The sequence below is a fragment of the Cucurbita pepo genome, chromosome LG03 (assembly GCF_002806865.2).
Source record: "Cucurbita pepo subsp. pepo cultivar mu-cu-16 chromosome LG03, ASM280686v2, whole genome shotgun sequence".
NCBI classification, from domain to species: domain Eukaryota; kingdom Viridiplantae; phylum Streptophyta; class Magnoliopsida; order Cucurbitales; family Cucurbitaceae; genus Cucurbita; species Cucurbita pepo.
Window position 1 is genome coordinate 5,820,818 of NC_036640.1, and position 23,197 is coordinate 5,844,014.

General features: G+C 36.0%; 4 protein-coding genes across 8 annotated transcripts; 2 read left to right on the forward strand and 2 right to left on the reverse strand.

Moving 5' to 3' along the window:
• The first annotated feature begins 234 nt into the window (after nt 1-234).
• LOC111789956 (chaperone protein dnaJ 8, chloroplastic-like) lies at nt 235-1,432 on the forward strand. The gene is made up of 3 exons (XM_023670696.1): nt 235-530; nt 616-684; nt 978-1,432. The coding sequence occupies exons 1-3, from the start codon at nt 300-302 to the stop codon at nt 1,158-1,160; spliced, it is 483 nt and encodes a 160-aa protein (XP_023526464.1). The 5' UTR covers nt 235-299; the 3' UTR covers nt 1,161-1,432.
• Nucleotides 1,433-7,873: 6,441 nt separating this feature from the next.
• On the forward strand, nt 7,874-11,165 carry LOC111791708 (magnesium transporter MRS2-1-like). Of its 5 annotated transcripts, none has more exons than XM_023673177.1 (7): nt 7,874-8,186; nt 8,265-8,311; nt 8,572-9,186; nt 9,463-9,591; nt 9,688-10,020; nt 10,107-10,154; nt 10,687-11,165. In XM_023673177.1, exons 3-7 carry the CDS (start codon nt 8,584-8,586, stop codon nt 10,915-10,917), a joined length of 1,344 nt encoding a protein of 447 aa, XP_023528945.1. In that variant the 5' UTR covers nt 7,874-8,186; nt 8,265-8,311; nt 8,572-8,583; the 3' UTR covers nt 10,918-11,165. The 5 variants fall into 5 exon arrangements, with proteins under 5 accessions (XP_023528945.1, XP_023528944.1, XP_023528943.1 ...); XM_023673176.1 differs by having other exon boundaries at nt 7,874-7,984; nt 8,116-8,186; nt 8,265-9,186; XM_023673175.1 differs by lacking the exon at nt 8,265-8,311 and having other exon boundaries at nt 7,874-7,984; nt 8,116-8,186.
• Nucleotides 11,166-12,241: 1,076 nt separating this feature from the next.
• LOC111790001 (lamin-like protein) lies at nt 12,242-14,220 on the reverse strand. Its single transcript, XM_023670756.1, has 2 exons — nt 13,924-14,220; nt 12,242-12,854 (listed from the first exon to the last, which is right to left on the reverse strand). The coding sequence occupies exons 1-2, from the start codon at nt 14,093-14,095 to the stop codon at nt 12,511-12,513; spliced, it is 516 nt and encodes a 171-aa protein (XP_023526524.1). The 5' UTR covers nt 14,096-14,220; the 3' UTR covers nt 12,242-12,510.
• Nucleotides 14,221-19,703: 5,483 nt separating this feature from the next.
• LOC111789909 (probable N-acetyltransferase HLS1) lies at nt 19,704-21,283 on the reverse strand. The gene is made up of 3 exons (XM_023670628.1): nt 20,918-21,283; nt 20,706-20,839; nt 19,704-20,628 (listed from the first exon to the last, which is right to left on the reverse strand). Exons 1-3 carry the CDS (start codon nt 21,143-21,145, stop codon nt 19,779-19,781), a joined length of 1,212 nt encoding a protein of 403 aa, XP_023526396.1. The 5' UTR covers nt 21,146-21,283; the 3' UTR covers nt 19,704-19,778.
• Between the last annotated feature and the right edge of the window lie 1,914 nt (nt 21,284-23,197).

Here is a 23,197-nt window from a genome sequence, read left to right on the forward strand (position 1 = left end):
GGGGGGGGGGAAATCACAGCGGTAAATTGTGAATATTTGCCACCAGACCCCGGTAAAAAGGTAAAAAGGTCAAACGAAAAAAGAAGTTGGATAAGAACGGAAGTTTGTGTCCTTTTTTAGGCCACCTCGAGGGGACACGTCATCTGTCTCTAAATTGGGCCCACTGGATAAGAACCGCCGATCTCGGCCCTCCACACCCTCCCAATATTCATTTTCTATTTATTCCCACCCTTCCCCGTTTCCCCCCTTCCACTTTCACTCTCCCTCTTCCATCGGTTTCTTCTTCCTTCTTCTTCTTAATGGCGTCCGTTGCTACTGCTGGAATCTCCATCGCCCGCACTGGTTCTTCGTCCTCTTCGTCTTCGTTCTGGATCCGCCATAGAAATCGTTCCAACAAGGATCGGAGTTCTAGGAATCGAGTTAGGGTTACTTGTTCTTCTTCTCTGCTGGATCCTTATCAAACTCTTCGGATTCAACCTGGCGCCTCTGAATCTGAGGTCAAAAAGGCCTTCCGACGCCTCGCTCTTCAGGTTCCATTCCTTCCTTCCTTCCTTCCATTTCATCGTTTCTTCCTCACTCTGTTTTCTGATTGTTTCAATTTCGCCGGGTTTTCAGTATCATCCTGACGTTTGTAGAGGAAGTAATTGTGGCGTGCAGTTTCATCAAATCAATGAAGCTTACGATGTACGTGTTGATATTCCTGATTCATTACGTTTTCTTCCTTATATACTATGATTAGGATCAATTATTGGAATTCATTACGTTTGTAGAGGAAGTTATTGATTCTTTTTCCAAACACAATAACTAATTAAATTGAATGAAGAATTTGACTATTTCTTCGCGGTTCTTTTATTTGACCTTACAGCATGTGAAATAGAGTGTTTGTTCCATTTTTTTTTAATGTACAATTTAGCAGTCTTTTTTACAATAGCGAAATGGATGTAACAATTAACCAAATTAAGTTTCTGGTGAAGCAGATTGTGATGAACAACTTAAGAGGTATATCGACACCAATAGAGACACGTGAATCGTGTGAGGAAGGGGTGGATGAAGCGATGAGAGGAATGGATGATCCTGATTGGGAGTTATGGGAAGAATGGATGGGATGGGAAGGAGCAGGAATTCGGGATTATTCCTCGCATATCAATCCCTACATTTAGAAGAAAATTAAGTAGCATTTGTGAATAGAAGAACCGTCGTTAAATCTGTCAACATCGGCCATTGTAGTGGGAAAGGGCCCAGGGAAGACTGGAAAATCTCTTCCCTGTTTTCAAATGCTTTTGTAAATAAGGTCAATAGAGTGGGCCTTCGGCTTTTAATAATGTGGAAAGGCCCTCAAGATGCCCTATCATAGTTGTGGTGGGGCATTTGTGTTTCATCTTCCTTGTTTTATCCATACATTTTAATTTCGAAGTTTATTGTCGATCAGTCATATTCGTGTGTACTCGATCAATAACGACTTATAGTAGAACATGAAAATACATTTACAATCAAAATTGTCCATTTAATTATTCTTTTTTTTTTCGCAAGGCATACATAACATATATATTAATCTATACATTATACTTATATGTGAAATAAAAATAAATTTTAACAAAAATATTGATTTTAGTTATTATATAAGAATCTTAAAAAATATGCCAAATAAATAGATTAAATCTAAAATTAAAAAAAGTTGAACAAATATAATCTGGAGACGAGGAAACGAAGAAGGGAACACTCACAAATTTCCAAAGAATTTAGATGTCAGTTGAAGATTCTGGCACCGATCAACCGACAATAACATATATTATTAGGAATCTACACGGTTGGAATAGTTGACTGACAATAACATATGTTATTAGGAATCTACACGGTTGGAATAGTTGATTGACTGCTTAGGAATGAGTGTTCGAGAATTGTTGAGAGGTAGTCTCACGTTGGCTAATTTAGGGAATGATCGTAAGTTTATAAGTAAGGAATACATCTCCATTGTTATGAAACCTTTTGGGAAGCTCAAAACAAAGTCATGAAAGCGGCTCAAAATAAACAATATCATATCATGGTAGAGATTCATGATTCCCAACATGGTATTGAAGTCATGCTCTTACCTTAGTCATGTCAATAGAATCCTTAAATGTCGAACAAAGAAATTGTGAGCCTCAAAAGTGTAATCAAAAGTAACTCAAGTGTGTCGAACAAAGCTTTATAGTGTACTTTGTGTGAGGGGAGAATTGTTAGAAGGTAGTCTCACATTAGCTAGTTTAGGGAATGATTATGATTTTATAAATAAAGAATATATGTAGTTCGAAGTCTTACTCTCAAAACCATTTTGAATGAGTTAGATATTTTAGGAATTTAAGCTTTTCTGCAATAAAGGTAACATCAAAATTGTTAGGCGAATTTACTCCGATCTTAGCTGTTCTTTGAATTTTTAGTATTAGAAAAATGTTAGTTAATCATAGAAAATTAGATATAAAAATTTGCTTCATAATTTAGGAATTTGTAGGGTTAGAATAGATTGAAATTGGACAAAATGGTGAAAATAGGGCTAAACGATAAAAAAAAAAGAAAAAAACTCAGGAAAAAGGCAATCTATAAAACACGCTACCTACACGTCCCAACTAGGCTTGTATCCAAACCTGGCCAGCCAAACTTTCAAACCTATTGTCACCACCCAACCCAAGTTTGCTTTCGGCAGCCCAAGTCCGTTTCATCGACCCACCCAATGTCACAATCATACTCTTATGGTATTGGGATAGCGATTGTGCGACACTTGTTCTAATTTGGCGAACAAGTTAGCCGTACGGAAGTTGGACTTTGTGGACAACCTTAGCCTATATCGAGCCTTGAGTCACGTTTGAAAGAAATCAATGTTAAGTTAAAAGCAAATAAACAACACCAATGATTTTGATAGCATATAACCTAGTTTGGAAGAATTGACAATTAGTCACATTCCTTACAACGCATTTTGGGGCATTTTAGCTCTGGTGGTGTAGACATGATTTTGATGACCCGTCATACACCCCATATTGATACAATAAGAAATAGTAAAAACCTATCTAACACGAAAGCAAGTGAAAGAGGTTTGAAACAGACATGCAACCATAGACAACATGTCTTGAACAAGCATGACTAGGACATCTGACATGCAACCACAGGCAACATGCCTTGGACAAGCATGACCATGACATCCTCCTCCATTCAATTGGTTGACATTTCTGTCAATTGAATCTTCACGAACTTAGTGATGTAGGGTGAGACTAACTTCAGGTCTCTCGACGCACTTCCAATTGTTCTCAACATTGATAAGTCTCTTCCAATCTGCAAGGAACTGTTAAAAACTACTTCTCGGTTCATTAACTCTTTCGGTCTTCTCTATTACAGTCTCCTACTTTTTTTGCTAGGAAAATTATTCTTCTTCACACGAGGTCGTACCACCTTTGCTTGATGTCTTTTTAGTCGAGATAGTAATGTTTCAAGTTACTGACATGGACAGTAGGGCTAGTTTGCATCAATGGGAGCAACTGAGTCCTATATGATGCATTCTTGACTTTGTGGATAACTTCGACTGGTCCATAGTATTTTCACACTAGTCCCCTGTTGTCTTAAAATCGAAGTTGATCTAACCTCAACTTGATCAGAACTCAATATCCATCTTGAAATTTTCGTGGACGATGCATTTGACCGACCCTTCTTTTCATTCGTTTTGATGGTATTTCTTCATGAATATAAGTTGCTTAAGAGGTTCCTCTCTGTCTCCCTCCTTCAACGGAGGTGTTGACTTAGTGTCTCTCTAGCATTTGGATAATCACTAACAAGAGTTTTTGTGGGTCTAATGCACCTGACTATCAACAATTCTTTTAGTTGTTTGTAGAATTTAGCTAGCTCAGGTTGAGTCATATTGCACACATCTATGGTAGGTGATCTGACCCCGACATAACATCGAACTTGTAGTCTATCTGCCTAGGTGGAGATAAATACATTGTCTGACTTTTTGGTCCTATGTCGTAGTGTTCTTGTAGTGGCTNGCGGCTGCGAGATTTCTATTGGAGTGAGTATCTTGAGTTCTCCTCTTCAATCATGGCAATGGTAGCGAGTGTGAGTTCAACATCGATATATCCCTTCATAACTGTAGTGTCGACATCATTTTCATCCATTTTGGTTGATGGGTGATTGTCTGAATGATTGTCGGGTTAGACCCCATTACTACTAAACATTTCGCTAGGGGTATGGTTGTCCATCTTGATAATCATAAAACTTGATTTTTTCTGTCCAAGTCCCTATTTTTATCGAAGTTCTCTTTACAATCCCTGAGACAGGTAGGGTTGCTGAATTGACAGCTAAATTGATTTTGGTGACCGGTCATACACTTCGGTATTGACACAACATGAAATAAAACAACCTATCTAACATGAAAGCAGGTAAAAGAGGTTCGGAATGTCAAGCATGACCATGACATCCTCCTCCATTCAATTGGTTGACATTTCTGTCAACTGAATCTTCACGAACTTAGTGATGTAGGGCGAGACTAACTTCAGGTCTCTCAACGCATTTCCAGTTGTTCTCAACATTGATAAGTCTTTTCCAATCTACAAGGAACTGTTAAAAACTACTTCTTGGTTCGTTAATTCTTTCTGTCTTCTCTGTCAGAGTCTCCTACTTTTTTTGCTGGGAAAATTGTTCTTCTTTACATGAGGTTGTACCACCTTTTGCTTGATGTTTTTTTAGTCGGGATAGTAATGTTTCAAGTTACTGACATGGATAATAGAGCTAGTTTGCATCAATAGGAGCAATTGAATTCTATATGATGCATTCTTGACTTTGTGGATAGCTTCAACTGGTCCATAGTATTTTCACACCAGTTCCTGGTTCTTGTTGTCTTGAAATCGGAGTTGATCTAACTTCAACTTGATCAGAACTCAATATCCATCTTGAAATTTTCATGGACGATGCATTTGACCGACCCTTCTCTTCATTCGTTTTGATGGTATTTCTTCATGAATATAAGTTGCTTAAGAGGTTCGTCTCTGTCTCCCTCCTTCAATGGAGGTGTTGACTTAGTGTCTCTCTAGCATTTGGATAATCACTAACAAGAGTTTTGGGTCTAATGCACCTGACTATCAACAATTCTTTTAGTTGTTTGTAGAATTTAGCTAGCTCAGGTTGGGTCGTATTGCACACATCTATGGTAGGTGATCTGACCCCGACATAACATCGAACTTGTAGTCTATCTGCCTAGGTGGAGATAAATACATTGTCTGACTTTTTGGTCCTATGTCGTAGTGTTCTTGTAGTGGCTACGAGATTGCTATTGGAGTGAGTATCTTGAGTTCTCCTCTTCAATCATGGCAATGGAAGCGAGTGTGAGTTCAACATCGATAATATCCCTTCTTAATTGTAGTGTCGACATCATTTTCATCCATTTTGGTTGATGGGTGATTGTCTGAAGATTGTCGGGTTAGACCCCATTACTACTAAACATTTCGCTAGGGGTATGGTTGTCCATCTTGATAATCATAAAACTTGATTTTTTTTGTCCAAGTCCCTATTTTTATCGAAGTTCTCTTTACAGTCCCTGAGACAGGTAGGGTTGCTGAATTGACAGCTAAATTGATTTTGGACCGGTCATACACTTCGGTATTGACACAACATGAAATAAAAAAAAACCTATCTAACATGAAAGCAGGTAAAAGAGGTTCGGAATGGATATACGGCCATAGACAATACGTCTTGGACAAGCATGACCAGGACATCCGACATGCAGACACAGATAACACGCCTTGGACAGGCATTACCGTGAAATTCAGCGCGCGATTCCACCAGCATTTGCAAGCCCATGGCCCAATAAAATCGGCCCAAGACACCCAACCCTGCACCTACGACCCGTTTATCCAACCTTGGTTTGAGCGTAGACCCATGCCTCTCCTACTTGCATCTTGGCCGCAGCGACGGTAATTTTGGTGGAGCAATCAGCTCGGATTTCACATTTTTTGAAGGTATTTGAAATGAGTTTGTTTAGCCAAATTAAAATATTATGAACTATATTAGGAGTTTAGTTGTGAATGTTAGGTAGATAGAATCTAATAATGAGTTAGAATTCATATGGGTTAATCTGAATTTTAGGGTAACAATCTCTTCATTCAAGTTTTTTCCATGGTGGACTCAGATTCTAGTTCGGTTATCTCCTGACAAATCGATTAGACCCTATAGTTGTATGGAGCATTCGTCATGACGTGTTGTGAGATTGATAATAGCTCGTTCTTCAGAAGTTGCAACCTTGTAACGTTCTTCTTTAAAAAAAGTGTCACGAACATATCTCATACTTCTTTTGGTATCTTGTCATCCCGAATGTGCTTCAATATCTCTTCTTCGACTGTGATCTTCAAGGTAAACATCTGTTGAACACAACTCTCTGTGGAAACACTCGCACACTTACACTTTATTAAGATCAATTGAGAAGAGATTTACAAAGACCCTGTAGAAACTACTACTTTGTTTTCGTTTGCGATTTTTTGGGATGATGAACTAAGTAGAATGGAGGGGTATTTATATTATATAGTAGCCAATCTATTCTTAAAATTTATCCACGTTTTTTCTAAAATACCTAAATCATTTTCCTAAATTTATTCTTAAAATTCCTAAATCATTTTCTTAACATAAATATAATTACTCATACGTTGAGCTTAACGCTGTTGGGCTAGTGGCTATATTTTAACATTACCTGCTTTAGTTCTTTATTTGTGCAAAACATCACTAGAATCCTCCTCTCGTGGCATAATTTTGCTTCTGCCAATAATCTCTCAAAGGTCTTCACTTGTAAATAGAACATCATGCATGTTATCCACATGTTCTTGTTGTGGCTCTTGAGTGTCTTGATTGGTCTGACGACTTGGAGGGCACTACCTCTGTAATACCAAACAAGCTTTTATTTATTTTAGTTAATTACTTCAAATAAAATTTCAACCATATTACTCCATTGGGATAAATGTATAACATTTAAAAAAAAAAAAACATAACTTATGCCCTATTTTCATCCAAATACTTTAATTTTAAAATTAAATGTTCTAATCAAATTAAGATAATCAAGTTTTTGTTTTTAATTATTAATAATGACAATTTTTGCCTTTATGTTACTTTTATAATTTCGTTTTGGCTCTCTCTCAATAATGATACACAACGATAGATAATGGACTTTTTTATAATAAAAAAAATGCTAATATTTTGAATCTCGTTGCTTTGACTTACTCGAGCGATAGAGAATTAGATCAGGTAATGATTTTAAAATAAATTAAATAATATTATGTAATTAAATCGAATTTATAAGGATAAATTTTGTGTTTTCAATAATAGCATAATCTCAAAGAAAGGCATCAATTAAAGGGATTACCTAATTTGGAAAAAAAATTACTGAACAAAAAAAATTACCTAATTTGGTTTAATTTAGATATTAAAATTCTTATTAATAATAAAGAAATTGAATAATTAGGAAAACATTTTTTAGTTCAAGATAATTATAAATATAAAATGATATTTTGGTAATCATCCAAATTTAAATTTAATTTAATTAGGAAGGGAAGTAAAGAGATTTCATTACAATAATATTATTCAAAATTCAGTTAACTCACATAACAATGTATTTTAAATTCCATTAGAGGTAAGTAATTTAGTCCCTTTTTTTTCATTTTATTTTTTATGTCAGCATATAAAAATATAAACCCTATAAAATAAATAAATGTATTTAATCATTATAAAAATAAAAATTATTTAATTAATTTAGTTACTCATTATAATTATTATGTAAATTAATCCATAAATTTTTATCCATGAAATTATTATTATTATTATTATTATTTTTGCATAATTGAGAATTAAATTTGTTAGTGAAATGATATGGTCAGCATCAGTGAAGCCTGAGATTCCTGAACCTGCTTGGCTTCTTTTCTTGGTTCTTCTTCCTCCATCAATCACTACTCCCATTTTCAATCTCTGTTAATCTTTTCACGTAAGCCAATCGGAGTTCTCATCCTTTCCCGCTGCTTCATTCGATCGCTTCTCCAATCTAGGTTTTCGTTCATCTTTTCTTCTTCAATCCTTAATTTAATCTGTTTTCGTCTGTGAAATCTTTCATTTCAGAGCCCGAGATAAGTGATTAGATATATTTCTTCACGCTCTCTGAGGACCGCCGCCTTAGTTCTCCTTTGGAGGTGATTCTCTTTCTCTTTTGCGCTTTCTGTTGTTTCGTTACATGCTTTGATACCTGCGGTTGCCGTTTACATCTATAGATTCGGGAGTTATTCCGGTGGGACATAGATGTGGTTGAGAATGTTTGGTAGGTAACTTTCATTTCTAGACTGCACGAACATTGCGGATGGACTGGATTATTTAATGACTGTTACATTTAATGTAGCGAAAATGTTTGATATCATGTTACTGATTATTGTTTGTTCGAGCTTGAAGTGCGTGATTGAGGAAATCGATGCGGGCGTTTATATATCTGTACAATATATAATATATATGTTTTTAGCTGATGCATATGGGGTTAATTGGAAATGTGTTTGTTTCCCAACTCTTTTATGTTGTTCCATTTAGATATCTCTGTAAATGGCGGATCTCAAAGAGCGGTTGCTTCCACCGAAACCTTCATCTGCTATTAATCTTAGGGAGACAATTAATAATCGACCATCAGCCTCTGGGAGGGTGCCTTTTCAAGGTGTGGATGTTCTAGGGCTGAAGAAGCGAGGGCAGGGACTTAGATCTTGGATCCGAGTAGATTCCTCTGGGAACTCCCAGATTATTGAGGTTGATAAGTTCACCATGATGCGTCGTTGTGATCTACCTGCGCGTGATTTACGTTTGCTTGATCCTTTGTTTGTTTACCCTTCAACAATTCTTGGTAGAGAGAAGGCTATTGTGGTCAATCTAGAGCAGATTCGATGCATTATAACAGCTGAAGAAGTTTTGCTATTAAATTCCCTTGATAGTTATGTACTGCAGTATGTGGTAGAGCTACAGAGGCGATTGAAAACCACCGGGGTTGATGAGGTTTGGCAGAATGACACAAATCATGGAGCTGACTTAAATCGAAGAAGAGGAAGCAGGAATTTCGATAACGTATTTGGAAACACCTCTCCTGATTATTTGCCCTTTGAATTCAGAGCTTTAGAAGTTGCTTTGGAAGCAGCTTGTACATTTCTTGATTCCCAGGTGCGTAGAAATAGAAATTTGAGCTCTTTCTTTTCATTTGTTTAATTCATGTTAATCGTGGTGTCTAGGAATGTTATGTTTATTTTTTAGATGCATATGAATATATCAGTATTGCATTCTTGCTTGGTTCTTAGTTTGGCAAAAGTGAGGATGAAGAAAAAGTGTACTAATGCCCTACAAATGAAACCATCTTTGATTGTTTATCATCATATTTTTACTAGCTAATGATTGGTTCATCTAATATGATAATATCTACATTTGCCCATTTCCTCGAAGGCTGCAGAGTTAGAAATCGAAGCATACCCGTTGCTAGATGAACTTACATCCAAAATCAGTACATTAAATTTGGAGCGGGTCCGCCGCTTGAAAAGTAGACTTGTTGCCCTGACTCGTAGGGTTCAGAAGGTATACTGCATTAACTCTAGTGATCCTGATTTTGGCATGTGAATGGTAGCTGCACATTTCCTGTCTTTGTTCTCTATTTGAGCTGCATCTTTTTAGGTTAGGGATGAAATAGAGCAGCTCATGGATGACGATGGAGATATGGCAGAAATGTATCTGACTGAGAAGAAAATGAGAATGGAATCCTTTGTTTATGGCGATCAATCTGTTACTGGATACAGATCAATTGATGGAGCATCCTTTTCTGCTCCTGTTTCTCCTGTATCTTCACCACCTGAATCTCGCAAGCTCGAGAAGAGCCTGAGCATTGCCAGGAGCCGGCATGAGAGTACGAAAAGTTCAGAAAGTTCAACTGAAAATATAGAGGAGCTTGAGATGCTTCTTGAAGCATATTTTGTTGTCATTGATAGCACCCTGAATAAGTTGACATCGGTATGCATTGCACCTAAATAAGTTTCTTCTCTCCTTTACCTATGTGTGATGAAGTTGACGTTCTTATTTCATTTCCCCCCTTTTAGTTGAAGGAATACATCGATGACACAGAAGATTTCATCAACATCCAGCTGGTATGCGCACGTTCTCTCTCTTTTTCTTTTGTCAGTTCATACTTCATTCTATCTGCTGAACTGTTGGGTTTTGGAAAACATAATACCTTAGAGTATGGTCCATGCTTTAACACAGCATTTGATCCGCGTCTAAACTAAATTAAATATCCTCCCTGTTTTCTACGAATAGTTATATCTGTAAATTGTCATATGTGTTGAGGATTGTTGGAAGGGAGTCCCACGTTGGCTAATTTAGGGAATGATCATGGGTTTATAAGTAAGGAATATATCTTCATTGGTATGAGGCCATTTGGGGAAGCCCAAAGCAAAGCCATGAGAGCTTATGCTCAAGTGGACAATATCATACTATTGTGGAGTGTTGTGATTCTTAACAATAGGTCCTTCCTGCTGCTATTTCAGTGGATAAGCATAAAAAACCTAAAAAACCAGACCCATGTTGAAAACTGCTTATGAAAAATTCAAAACTTGGTGGTCATACCGTCGTATCTTTCTTTATTTGTCTTCAATTACTCTAAAAGTTTATCATGTGCAGGATAATGTACGTAACCAGTTGATCCAGTTTGAGCTGCTACTCACTACTGCAACATTTGTCGTTGCCATTTTTGGGGTGGTAGCTGGAATTTTTGGCATGAATTTTGAAATACCAATGTTTGGGAATCCTGATGCATTCAAATGGGTTCTTCTAATAACAGGAGTAAGTGGAATTATCATATTTTCTGCATTTGTTTGGTTTTTCAGATACAAAAGACTGATGCCACTCTAAAGAGAGAATTGCTGGAGGTAACCAAACGGAATGCCATTGATTGTATTAATTTTTTTTTTTTCTTCCTCTTAATTAATGTTAACATTAAGTGTAAGTAGATGTAGGAGAAACTTGGCTGAGCTCGAGAAATTCATCCAACTCAATTTTGGAGCCTTTGTTCTCTCTACTTACTGTGATTTAGTTTGTTGGAATGATCTTATATTTGTCAGTTAATAAATGATACGAAATCAGATACAGATTGAAATTCTTTTCTGCAGTGACAACTTTTAACAAATTTTTGGTTACAGAACACCTGTTAATGGGAGTGTTTGGCTGGTTAAATTTGTGTAACTAGAAGTTAGGAAGTTGATTTGTATTCCATGTTTTCAGTAATTAGATCATTAATTTTTAAATTGTTCAAATTGCTTTAGGGTGTCAATTTAAACGTTGTTTAAGATGGTATGTTAATATATTTATTATATTTATAAACTATAAAAATAGTTTAAAGTTAAATATCAATTTTATCTTTAAACTTTCAATTTCATCCATCTAAACCTTATTAAACTTTAATAAAAGTGTATCAATTTACGGGTTGTTTCAATTACCATTACAAATTCTTCCTCTTCCCCCACATGTTCAAAGCTAAGTGTTGCTCTACGGTTGGTACTTGTTTGTTATTTTTTTAAAAAAAATTATGAACTAAATGAGTACATCATTTTAGGTTAGGTAATCACTCTCATGAATACAACAAACATGATTCTCAAAAGTATGACCAAAATGAAGACAAACCAACTCTTGTGTTCCCCTTCGCCTTCAGTGTTGTTCAAGGTATGGTGAGTTGGTGGTGAATAGTTTGAACTTGGCTAAAAGAGTAGAACTCACATGAAAATAAGCTAACTCGTGTTCCCTCTTGCCATCAGTGTTCTTGAAGTCGATAGTAACCATAGCGATTTTTGTGATTTTTGTGACGTCGGTGGTGAGTAGTTTGAGCTCAACTAAACTACAAACAATAATAAGGAAAAGACGACAAAAAAACAAAACAAAACAATGTCCATAAATGCGAAAACTAGTTGTAGTTGACATTGTCATTCTCGTTGATGGTTTTACGAAGTATGAAGGCAACACTGATGCCAAAAAAGAAGGGGACAAAGATTCCAATGAGGGCAATTAAGGGGACAAAGATTTCATTGAAAGCAATTATGGAAACCTTTCGCCCACCATAGCGAATAGAGGAAAAATTTAGAAAAATGTTTTTATTATAAAAATATTATATTTATTAAGATTTATTTATACTGTAATTTTGCATTTGAAAATTTTAAATTCAAAAGTGTGATACACTAAAATCTAAAAACATAAAAATTATGTTTAATTAATCCTCCCACGATTTGGGAGCAAACAGGAAGGAATTGAAACAACCTGAATGTGATTGTCATTACAAATTAGAACAAACCAAGCATTCACAACCAGCCTACAAATTTGAAAACAATCAAACAAATGTCCCCTCCTCACAAGTTTGGGAATTGGGAGACAATTCTGCTACCAAATTTAGAAATCTCGAAAGAACCATTCCAAAACAAAGACCTCTACATAGATACCCCAGCCATGGCTCAACAACTAAATCCAGTCAGATCCAAACCAAATCAAAGCCAAAGAGACAAGCAGAGCACGAATCTGCCATTGTCGAGAACCTGTCCGGGGTGTGGCGGAGGAGGGCGAGGAATCCTTGGAGGCAAGGGGAGAAGATGGAGGAGGAGGAAGAGGATGAACAAGAATGGTCACCTTCATGCCATTAAAACACTGCCCATTGCCACAAATGAAGTAGTACCTTTGGGCCTTGTTGAGAGGAATGAAGTCCTTGCCACTGCTCCAATTCCCAAAGGCCCCCTCTGTGGTGCAGTTGTCATACCCTGATTGGTTAACCTCAAACACATTGTATTGGTTCTTCTGATACCTAAATGCTGCCAAATTTTTAGTTTGCAAGGCGTTAGGACTTGGGGTAATGTAATACTAATTATATTTCAACTTCAAAAGAGTGGAGACATGTCTTTCTCAAATCCCCTATGAACTAACTTCCACACATTATACCTAAATTTGCAGTCTTAACAAACCATCAACAATATCAAACCATCGTCTTACGAGTATCGCTTGACTCTATTGTATTTGAAGTAATTAGTAAGATACTTGCGAGATCTTACGTCAATTGGGGAGGAGAACAAAATCTCCCTAAGAGATACGTTTTAAAGACCTTGAGAAGAAGCTTGAAAGAAAAAGTCCAAAGAGGACAATATCTACTAGCGATGAGCTTGAGCTGTAACAAATGGTATCAAAGCCAGACACTGAGCGATGAGCCAGCGAGGAGACTGAGCCCCGAAGGAGGTGGACACGAGGCGATGTGTCAGCAAGGATGTTGGGTCCCGAAGAGGGTGGATGGGGAGGGGGTCCCACATCGATGGGAGAAAGTGACGACGTTGGACCCAAAGTAAAGTGGATTGTGAGATCCCACATTAGTTGGGGAGGAGAACGAAGCTCCTATTATAAGGCTGTGGAAACATCTCCCTAGCAAACACGTTTTAAAAATCTAACCTTTAGTCCCTTCCATTTTTGTTTAGTGAACCAACATGGCGGCACCACTAACACCTAAACCAAGGACACAATTGGTGAGATGACTTAAACTTGTTGTTTCAAAATCATTCATTATTTACACTGACATTTAGTGTGCAATGTAATCCTATTAATACTCTTAACACAGGGGTGAGGCAGAGAAGGAAGGGAGCGGACAAATACCGACTCGGCTGCTCCTTTTTCTTCTAAGGATACAGCATTGCAATCGTGGGAAGCTATTCTAACTTTTGACCTTCTTTTGATTAATGAGAAGGATGTCGCACCTCAACACGGAAATCATACTCAGAACTTTTCTTGAATTCAAAAGATCATAAAAACAAGTAAAACGAAACTAAAACTTCCCCTTCAATGTCCAAAGATCTATACAGGAGAGAGAGAGAGAGAGAGAGAGGATTTACTACTTACAGATGAGGTCGCCGACGAAGAAGGTGTGATTGTTAGCCCAGAGAGTGTAGTTGATGCCGGGGTTCCAGCCGCGGTTAGCGCCGACGATGTGGTCGGTAGCGGAGACGGGGAAGACAGAGGCGGCGGTGCAGAGGAGGAGGAAGAAGGCAAGGAGGTGCGGCGAGGCCGGCATTGTGAGAGGGGAGCCCCTAATTCTTCTGCCCTAGATTAGCGTGGAAGAGGGGGGGCGAGGATTTGGTTGTTGATATCCAATGGCGTTGGGACAGAGACAGCTGTTGAAGGACCCAGTGTGGGAGACCATTGTTTACCAATAAATGGATGAGATCTGCTGACACACCAACTTTATGGGGGTAATTTTAAATTTTTAAATTTAAATTTTAGTCCCCCAAAAAGTTTGTATTTAGAGAAAAGGACTCCTTTCCAAAACAATATTTTTTGGGCCCCTAGATAATGTTTGTGATGGAAAGAAATTTTGAACCTTAAATAAGTATAACATTTTTACACGTTTCTTTCGATCTCTAAGTTTAGTGACGAGGCTAAACTCTATCTATTTTAACAACATTTCTGTCTAGTAAGGTTAAAAATGATTACGTGTCTCTTACTCTCATTCATCGCTCGATGAAGAAAGAATATAATGTATTAATTGTCCATTTTCGAGAGGGGTCTTTTCTCCAAAATCAAAACACTCGAGGCTATTTTAAAAAAAAATTACTCAAATAGAGGTTTTGGGGTTTTAATTAATTAATTAATTAAATTTCTTTTTCCCACTGCAGCCATGTGGAGGCTGATGGGAATGTTGGTCGTAATTGATGGAATGTTGGGGGTAGAGTTTATGATGAAGACAATTCTCCTTTTAATTATTTTAATTTTTTTTCATTTTGGTGGATCTTGGAAGGTAGTGGATCAAGCCTATATCCGAATCTAAAATTATTTGTGTGAGCGATTATTCACTGTATAAGGTATCAATTATTGTTCTAAAACCAACGTGAGTACTATTCATCGATAATTGATATATACTCCTTTTTTTTTTTTTTAAGACTAAAGTTTCGAATCTTCGTGCTTTATGTTTGTTGACATCATACACAATATTTTTTATCTCAGCTAGTGTGAGTGATTAATGTATTTATAGCGAAGTTAGAAGCATAATTGTCATATTTGTCTCTAGAAAATATATAATAAATTTATAAACTTTCAAATTTATTCTATTTCCATCTATGAACTATTAACTAATCCTTAAACTTTTAAATTTATTCTATTTTGGCGGTTAAAAATAATGAATCAAATTTAAAAGTTTAGGGATAAAATTAGATTTGAACCTTTTTTAAAATTAATGAATCTATTAAACGTAAAAATAAAAATAAAATTTGTGTTTAATAAGACATTACACTTCCAATTTTATCTTCTGAATTTCTTAAAAGGTTGAATTTAGACCAAATGTAAAGTTAAAGGACTAATATTTAGAGACTAAATGTAACAATATCTTTGGGATTTCTCTTTCCGATGTTTCCATACCCTTATAAAAAATGCAATCTACCTCTTTGGGAGCCCAACGTTTTTAGTGCCACACTGCTCGGTGCCTGACTTTGATACTATTTGTAACCGTTCAAGCTCACTGCTAGCAGATATTGTTATCTTTGGACTTTTCCTTTTGAGCTTCCCCTCGTGATTTTAAAACGTGTCTATTAAGGAGAGATTTTCACACCCTTATAAAGAATGTTTCGTTCCCCACTCCAACCAATGTCCCTTTCGAACTTCTCCTCAAGGTTTGGTCTACTAAGAAGAGGTTTCACATCCTTATATAAGGAATGTTTCGTTTCCCTCTACTACTCATGTACAATCTCACACTAAATTTTTAGTTTAATTTTAAAATAGAAAATACTAACCTTTTTTATACAAAGTTTAGAAATTTGAAGAAAAAAAAAACTTTTAAAATTTAGAAATTTAGAAACTAAATAAAAAAAAATTATTAATGCTATTTTTAAAAAAATATATATATATATGTTTTATATTAATTGAGTTATGTTTAAGTCATTATTTTTCTTCGACTTCTACACATGTATCGAGTAGTTGAGATTTGAAGATCCATTTGCCTCGAGACTTTATGATTGGAAAATACTTAGAAATTGATTATGAAAATCTACTAGATGAATTCATTCCGTTTTGACCATGGAGGACTGAAAATCAGGACTACATGCAAAAACAGACTAACCATTGACAATTGGAGTATCAAAAGACACTTTTCTCATCATTTTTCTTGGAGAAACTAAGAATTTGGTTCGTGACATAAAAAAAAAGCTAGATACTAACCGACTATGCAATGCAATTATTAAAGACAATGAAAAACTATATGTACATATACTTGATTTGTTCTTCAAACAAGGAACGCGAAGTGGGATACAAAATATGTATATGATATGGCAATCTACAAATAATTTGGACACGGTAAATGTTCTAAGTCGACACCTCTTTATAGTTGCAGAGCTCCCAAATACCTGATTAGCAGCATCAATTACCTAAAAAAACAAATGTAGGAAGGGGTGGGTATAAAATTATATTCGGTAAACAACGTACTTGTAGGCTTTTATCACATTTTGGACCTATCAAGAGAACACTGACTTTACTCTTCGCTCTAGGGGAACAACTTTTTCCACTTACAATAGCTAGCTTAGCCTACGCAGCGGTCAATCGATATCTTGGATTTAGGCTCTACCCCACATAACTCACTCTTTAGTGGGGACAGTTTGGTGGAGCTAGCTTACTTGTTATCCGTAAAAGGTTAGCTAGTGATCACGTCCCACTGGACCATATAGTCACTCAAAGTTTTGAGCACGACCCCTGTATGTACTAGTTCCAATGACTACCCACGTGATCTTTGCCCTCCCATAGGACAGATTTGCGAGGTAAGGTAACCAACAAAACTATTAAGTCACACAATCCTTAACCGGCCCCATGCCTAGCTCGACAATACTCATAATGGAGTGAAAAAGGAAAGTGGATGCTTCGCAGACACTGTACTTGCTACTATCGACCTAGGAGGCTACCTTTATCTTCTAGGGTTGTCGTGGTGGTCCTCTAGGTCCCTAGGGTAGCTTGGTGACTTTGACTTGGACTCATGTCTCTAGGTTTCTCTATTTGGGCTCCTTAAATCTAGTTCGGTCGAGAGCACTAGGGATTGGACTCGCTAGTCTTCGCTCACATTTCTAAGGTTCTCTGACAACGGGAGGCATTTCATCCTAGATCATAGTCTAGACAAACTAACTCTTAACATCCTAATCTTACCCGTTAATACTACTTGTACTCTATAGGGAGATCACAAATTTAATCACTTGGAGTTTATGTACATTGAATCGTCATATAAACACACATGCTCCGTTTTAGTATAAAATTTTACATCCTTCTTTTCAACATAATTATGTACCAACAATAAACAATCCAAACATCATTTAAGGTACCATTCTAATATAAGTGTGACTAAACATAAAAATAATTAATTAAATTATACCATTACTAACCCATAACCCATAGTAACATTTAATGAATCAATTTAGTTAAAAAAAAATTGAGTTGAATCAAATGAACCTTTAATACTTTTAAACTCTCTTCCTAGCTTTCTCTTTAATCCTTTGTAAATTTTCTTTCAATAAACTCCCATAAACTTTAACCCTATGTTTAAATCATAGCGAGTAAGGTTTGATGAAGAAAATTGAACTTTTGGATGAGCTGGAATTAAAACATTAGTTACAATCATAACTTTATTCATAAGTTTGTTTAACTTTTAGTTTTGATTACTTACAAATAAAATTAAAGTCGATTCCAACGTTTCTTCTGAGTAGTGAATGTTAAGATCGCACAACAATGCACACACTCCAAACACAAAAAATAGGATAGAGAAAATGCAAAGAGAACTATAAATAAAGGATTTATATTGATGACTCCAATTATGTACCGTAAGTAACCGAGAATACATGAAATATAGAAAGTATATATATATATATAGTTTTAACTAGATATAATCATCTACTATAAATAACTATCTATTATAGGTAGCTTTACGGATATAATTTTTTACTATACATCTTCCTAACCTAAGAGTGAAATGCTTATTCCCAACCATGGTTGGGACATGTCATTTGTTGTTATTCCCAAATTATTAGGACCTGAAATTGTAAGACATTTTGGTTAATATTTGTTATAAAATATAATAATGTGGCATACACGTATGAACCCACTACAACCATTTTCATGCGTTCCACCGCCACTATAAAATGAAACCAAATCTTTTTTGCATGCGCTCCAAAACCATAAGGGTGACTTTTATTCGAAAAATCAACCAAATTTGGGCATATTTAAATCATTACCATTTAAATTAACATATAAAAACAAAACCATCCTAGGTTAACTTAATAGTCTTAAATAATTGAGATAAATACCATACGCTAAGGAATGGTGGGTATAAAAAATCTTAGTCACACTATTTTTCTTGTGTGAATGGAGAGACAAAACACTCTTCTATTACTCTCTCTTTTGTATCTTTTTCTCTCTCGTTCTTCACAATAGAAAGAACAATCTATTCGCGTACTCTTTCTAAAACTGAAATAATAAAAATGTAGCCATACAAACCCGACTTTCTCTATAACAATTCTTGGCCTTTCATCTCCCAGACTCTGACTTCCACTCTTTTTTTATAACAATATTTAAAAACCCACTCAAGAAAAATAATATTTAATGTTTATTCAAAACAGTGATGGGTTGGGTTGGGTGGAATGTGGATATTGGGTATTGGGATGTGGATCTTGGATATTGAGTAGATGTGGGGTTGCAGGAAGTTGTGGATATTGGATATTTGGTATTGGGCTTGCTCACCTTTGTGGTGGCTTTGCCTGGATATGTGTTGGCTTTGAGTAATTGGGATTTTCAAGAGTGCACACAACACAACATCACAACAACACAACAACACAACAACAGTGGCCTTTTCTAGTATAACCTCCAACGTTGTTTTTGTCAATTTTATATCAATTACAGGTCCCTTACTTTAGTTTCATACCAATTTCCAACTAAATAATACATGTGGCCCATATTCTACCAATTTCGAACTAACAAATGTGTTTCACCGTATCACCTCTAATGTTTCTCATGTAAAAGGGAGTATACTTTAACAATCTAGTCCATTAGCTATGTCAGTAGTAAGGATCACACACGTCTTAATTGTAATTAAAAGGGAGTTTCATCTTTCACATAGACAGACTTAATGCCACAGAGGGCAATGCAACAGAACCTCGTCAAAGGATATTGGATTCTATGCTATTTTTGTTAGTTGTCCATTTGTTGAGGCATTCAAAATGGTTTTTACATTATGATGGTAATAGATCCAACTGAGATATCGTTCCCTAAGAATATATGTATAACTTGATTTTGTGAGTGTTTTGTGGAGGGGACCAACCCCACACTGATTTCTATTATTTCCATATCTGTAGCAGTAAATTACTTAGGGATGCCTGAACTAAAAAGCCTATTCTATAGCCTCTAGCAAGCTTCTGATTCTGTCAATGCTCCATATTCTTTCCATAATTGCCACTTGCCAATTCCCCCGCCTCTGCTTTAATCAGCTAAGTGGGTCTGGAATCCCAAGCAGAGATGTGCTTAAATCTGTTAAGACTATATCTAGTAAACTGAAACCATATATATATATACTCCATATTGATCGAATGTGTGCGTTGTCGTGCGATTTTAACCGGAGACACCGAGTGAAAGAGCATTGAAAAGAAAAAAGAGAAAGGAAAAGGAGAGTAAGCTAGAGATTTATGAACATTCCTTTTATGATTTTGTGTACTGATGTGGGAGAAAGAAAGATATAGTTAGATGTCTCTAGGATCAACAAATATCCCTGCTGATGAAGGTGGAGATTTGATCCAATTACACTCATCCCCTTCCAAATCTCTCAGCTTCTTGATGCACCATAAATCTTCACTCCATGAAAATCTTCTCCAATGGGGTATGGCGGCTCTCACAGGATCCTGTTGGCCTACCTCTGCTACCACCGCCCCACATCCCACATCATCCTTAGCCATGTTATGCACGAATCTACATAGAAACTTCATCAGCCGTGGCCCATCACTTCCTCTCATGGATAGTCCATACAAGAAATACACCCCAAATTGACTGAACACATCTGGAAATGAAGGTAATCTAAGCCATGGTACCCATGAATCCAACACTCTACTCCCCATGCAACATGCATAAGTTAGCTTAGACACTCCCTTAACCTGCAACTTGAAAACTTCTTTAGTGTTCCACACACTCAACACTGCAAAGCTCTGAGGAAGAATCCCAGTTTCAGGGTTCCAATTAGGAAGCAGCTTCTTAGGAACTGCCATGAAAGTGCCCAAATTAAGCTTGTTGGACAAAATGGCATCAATGTCCATGGGGAAGAGCTCCGCATTTGCAAAGAGTTGGCGATAAATTTTAACTACAACGTGCGGGGGAATGCGCACAATGGCAACCCCTGAGCTTATTGGCTTGTAGTGAGCATGGACAGGCTGCACCAACACTGTGGGTGATCTGAATTTTGTGTATGAAAACTTGTGTGTAAACATGTTGATGCAGGGCTGGTTAGCGCATTCTGTTGCTATATATGCATAGTCTGCACCCTTTTGCTTGCACCATTTCTCTAGATGTTGAACTAATTTTGTGCCAACTCCTAGCCTCCTGCATTGCATAACGTTTAACAATATCATACAATTGTAAAGATTCGTGATTCCAAATAGTAAGAAACATCGACAGACCTGTGAGTAGTAGAGACCCTTAAGCCCAAAATATAAGCGAGGTCGAGGGGATGATGAGAATGGCCTGTTGTGACATGTTTGATACATCCTCTTATAACACCAACGATATCTCTAGCATCTCCATACTCTGCAACCTGTGACACAATTCCCAAAAAAGCTTCCTATTTAAAAGGTACCACTTTAAAAACACATACAAATAAATGAGCATTTACCAGCATGAGGTGCAAAGGGAAGTGGCGAATGCGGCAAATAGGATCACCCAGAAGATCAGTGAAAATAGAAGCCTTCCCTTTCTGTCCGACATCACACTGCCTCTCCAGCTTCTCCACCGACACCTTATCCCTCTCTTCACAGTATTCTCTCACTACAATCAAATTATTACTATTTTGCTCTGTAATGATTTGCAGCCTATATTCATCAGCTATCTTCTTCTGCACCATAGCTCTGTTTGACAGAGGAGGAAAGCTCTAGTTTTAGGGGATTGTGTTTGGAGCTTCAACCCCACCATTTCCCTTATTTATACACCATTTTAGAAACTCTAATTAAGTGGGTCTCACCTTAATCCACGTTTTAAGATGGATTGAATTCATTAATCATGTTCTCCTAATGACTATGAATCATTTAATTATTTCTTCAATTATTGTTTCATTACCTCCTTTATATTCAACAAGAATATAAGGTTATAAAACAGAGAGATACTTCAAAAAGCCCCTCGCATTTATATATTTTAACCCCACTTGGTGCCTATGATGAGACCTTCATGATGCCCATGGTGATGCCAATTATGATCCGCTCAATCTCGTTCGGGTGCTGTTTCATTCGGCAATCGTGTCGAAGGAATGAATCATGGGTCTCCACAGTGAATATGTATTATGATCAAACTCTTAATTGGCCGACGTGGGACTCCCTCTCAACATAAACAACTAGATTTGTTGCGTTGAGATAAGTTCGTGGAAATTAAGGCGGTGTATGGGAAGACGAGTTGTGAAAAACATTTCTTTTTAGGGGAAAAGAGAATTTGATTTGAAATTTTGGTGGATTCGGGTCTGTGTCACCAACTTTGTTTCACAGACATGTCTTCAAAGACAAAGAAACAAAACATGGTTAATATAAGAAACCTGAAAGCAAAATTTGGAGAAGGGGATGTTCAGATAAATGTGAATATATTGGCATTATCCAAACTTCTAACACACAAAACAAATGTTTGTTGTGGAGTCAAATCAAATCAACCCAAGAATACGTTAGAATATGAATAAAGTTTCACATCAATTATGGGTCACGAACAGTCGATTTGTCGACTTTTTTACGTAAAGCTATTGATTATATATCAAGTCCACAGCCACTACTTGTAGATGTTGTCCACTTTGGCTCGTTACATATCATCTCACGTTTTTAAAATTTGTCTACTAGGGAGATGTTTTTACACCCTTGTAAGAAATGTTTAGTTTCGTTCCCTCGTAACAACCCTTGCTTAATTTTGTTTATGAGTGATTTCTAGCCATATCTATTATAACCTTCTTCTTTTTCATAATGGATACCGAGAATTCTTTGATTAAAAAAACTATCTTACTAGATCACTCTTTGATAGAGCGGGAATTCTTTAATATATGTTAAAGGTACTAATTTGATTAAAATAGATATATATATATATATATATTCTTTTATGAAATTCTCTTTGGCTTTATTAATTTAACAGGAAAAAGAATGAATGCAACGAGAATGAGAATTTCAATCTACATTAAGGATTTGATAGCTACGTGCGTTCCATTCTTTACCTAATCAACCCTAATCTCGAGAGGTATTTAAATGGATAAATATGCGACATTCTACGAGCCACTAGTGAGAATTCCCCTAGCTTAGGCTAGGGCTTTTAACTTTTTTTTTTTAATTTTTTTTATTTTTTATTTTTTATTTTTTTTTGGAAAAGTTAGCCACCTAGCTAGGGTTGATATGGTTGATTAAAGAACATAAAATAAATATAATGAATCAAAAGTAGAGCCGTCACCAACATTATAGACTTATATTATTTTAATCTCAAAAAGAACTGAATTGGTTGTATCTGTATATGAATATCTCCCACCTTTAATTTTAAATATTTCATATATACATTATTCTCTTGCATAAAGTTTTAAAAAATTAAATTTAATTAATTAGATTTATATATTCTTGTTCACACACCACTTTTGGCACATATATTATATTTCATCTTAGAATGTTCCATATATCTTTCCTAATTTTCAATATTTATAAATAAATACACATTCTGATTGGATATCCATGAAAACCATATATTATATGTCAAACAAAATTAATTAAAGAGGGTGACATCATATACTAATCACCTTATTATTATTATTATTATTATTTTCCTTTCCTTTTAAATAATTTAATTCTATGGGGTTATTATTCTTTGGCTTACGTCTTTTTTCATTTAGATGACATGTTAAATATTCGGCTACAAAGATTTTTATATTTTGCAAACAATAATGTTG

Excerpts from the sequence above, each read along its gene's own strand:
- LOC111789956 (XM_023670696.1), top strand. The coding sequence starts at position 300 with ATGGCGTCCGTTGCTACTGCTGGAATCTCCATCGCCCGCACTGGTTCT. Across the intron at positions 531-615 it reads TCCGACGCCTCGCTCTTCAG|TATCATCCTGACGTTTGTAG; the intron begins GTTCCATTCCTT and ends CCGGGTTTTCAG. Across the intron at positions 685-977 it reads AAATCAATGAAGCTTACGAT|ATTGTGATGAACAACTTAAG; the intron begins GTACGTGTTGAT and ends CTGGTGAAGCAG.
- LOC111791708 (XM_023673177.1), top strand. The coding sequence starts at position 8,584 with ATGGCGGATCTCAAAGAGCGGTTGCTTCCACCGAAACCTTCATCTGCT. Across the intron at positions 9,187-9,462 it reads GTACATTTCTTGATTCCCAG|GCTGCAGAGTTAGAAATCGA; the intron begins GTGCGTAGAAAT and ends ATTTCCTCGAAG. Across the intron at positions 9,592-9,687 it reads TGACTCGTAGGGTTCAGAAG|GTTAGGGATGAAATAGAGCA; the intron begins GTATACTGCATT and ends GCATCTTTTTAG.
- LOC111790001 (XM_023670756.1), bottom strand. The coding sequence starts at position 14,095 with ATGCCGGCCTCGCCGCACCTCCTTGCCTTCTTCCTCCTCCTCTGCACC. Across the intron at positions 12,855-13,923 it reads CTTCGTCGGCGACCTCATCT|CATTTAGGTATCAGAAGAAC; the intron begins GTAAGTAGTAAA and ends AAAATTTGGCAG.
- LOC111789909 (XM_023670628.1), bottom strand. The coding sequence starts at position 21,145 with ATGGTGCAGAAGAAGATAGCTGATGAATATAGGCTGCAAATCATTACA. Across the intron at positions 20,840-20,917 it reads TCCCTTTGCACCTCATGCTG|GTTGCAGAGTATGGAGATGC; the intron begins GTAAATGCTCAT and ends ATTGTGTCACAG. Across the intron at positions 20,629-20,705 it reads AGGGTCTCTACTACTCACAG|GAGGCTAGGAGTTGGCACAA; the intron begins GTCTGTCGATGT and ends TATGCAATGCAG.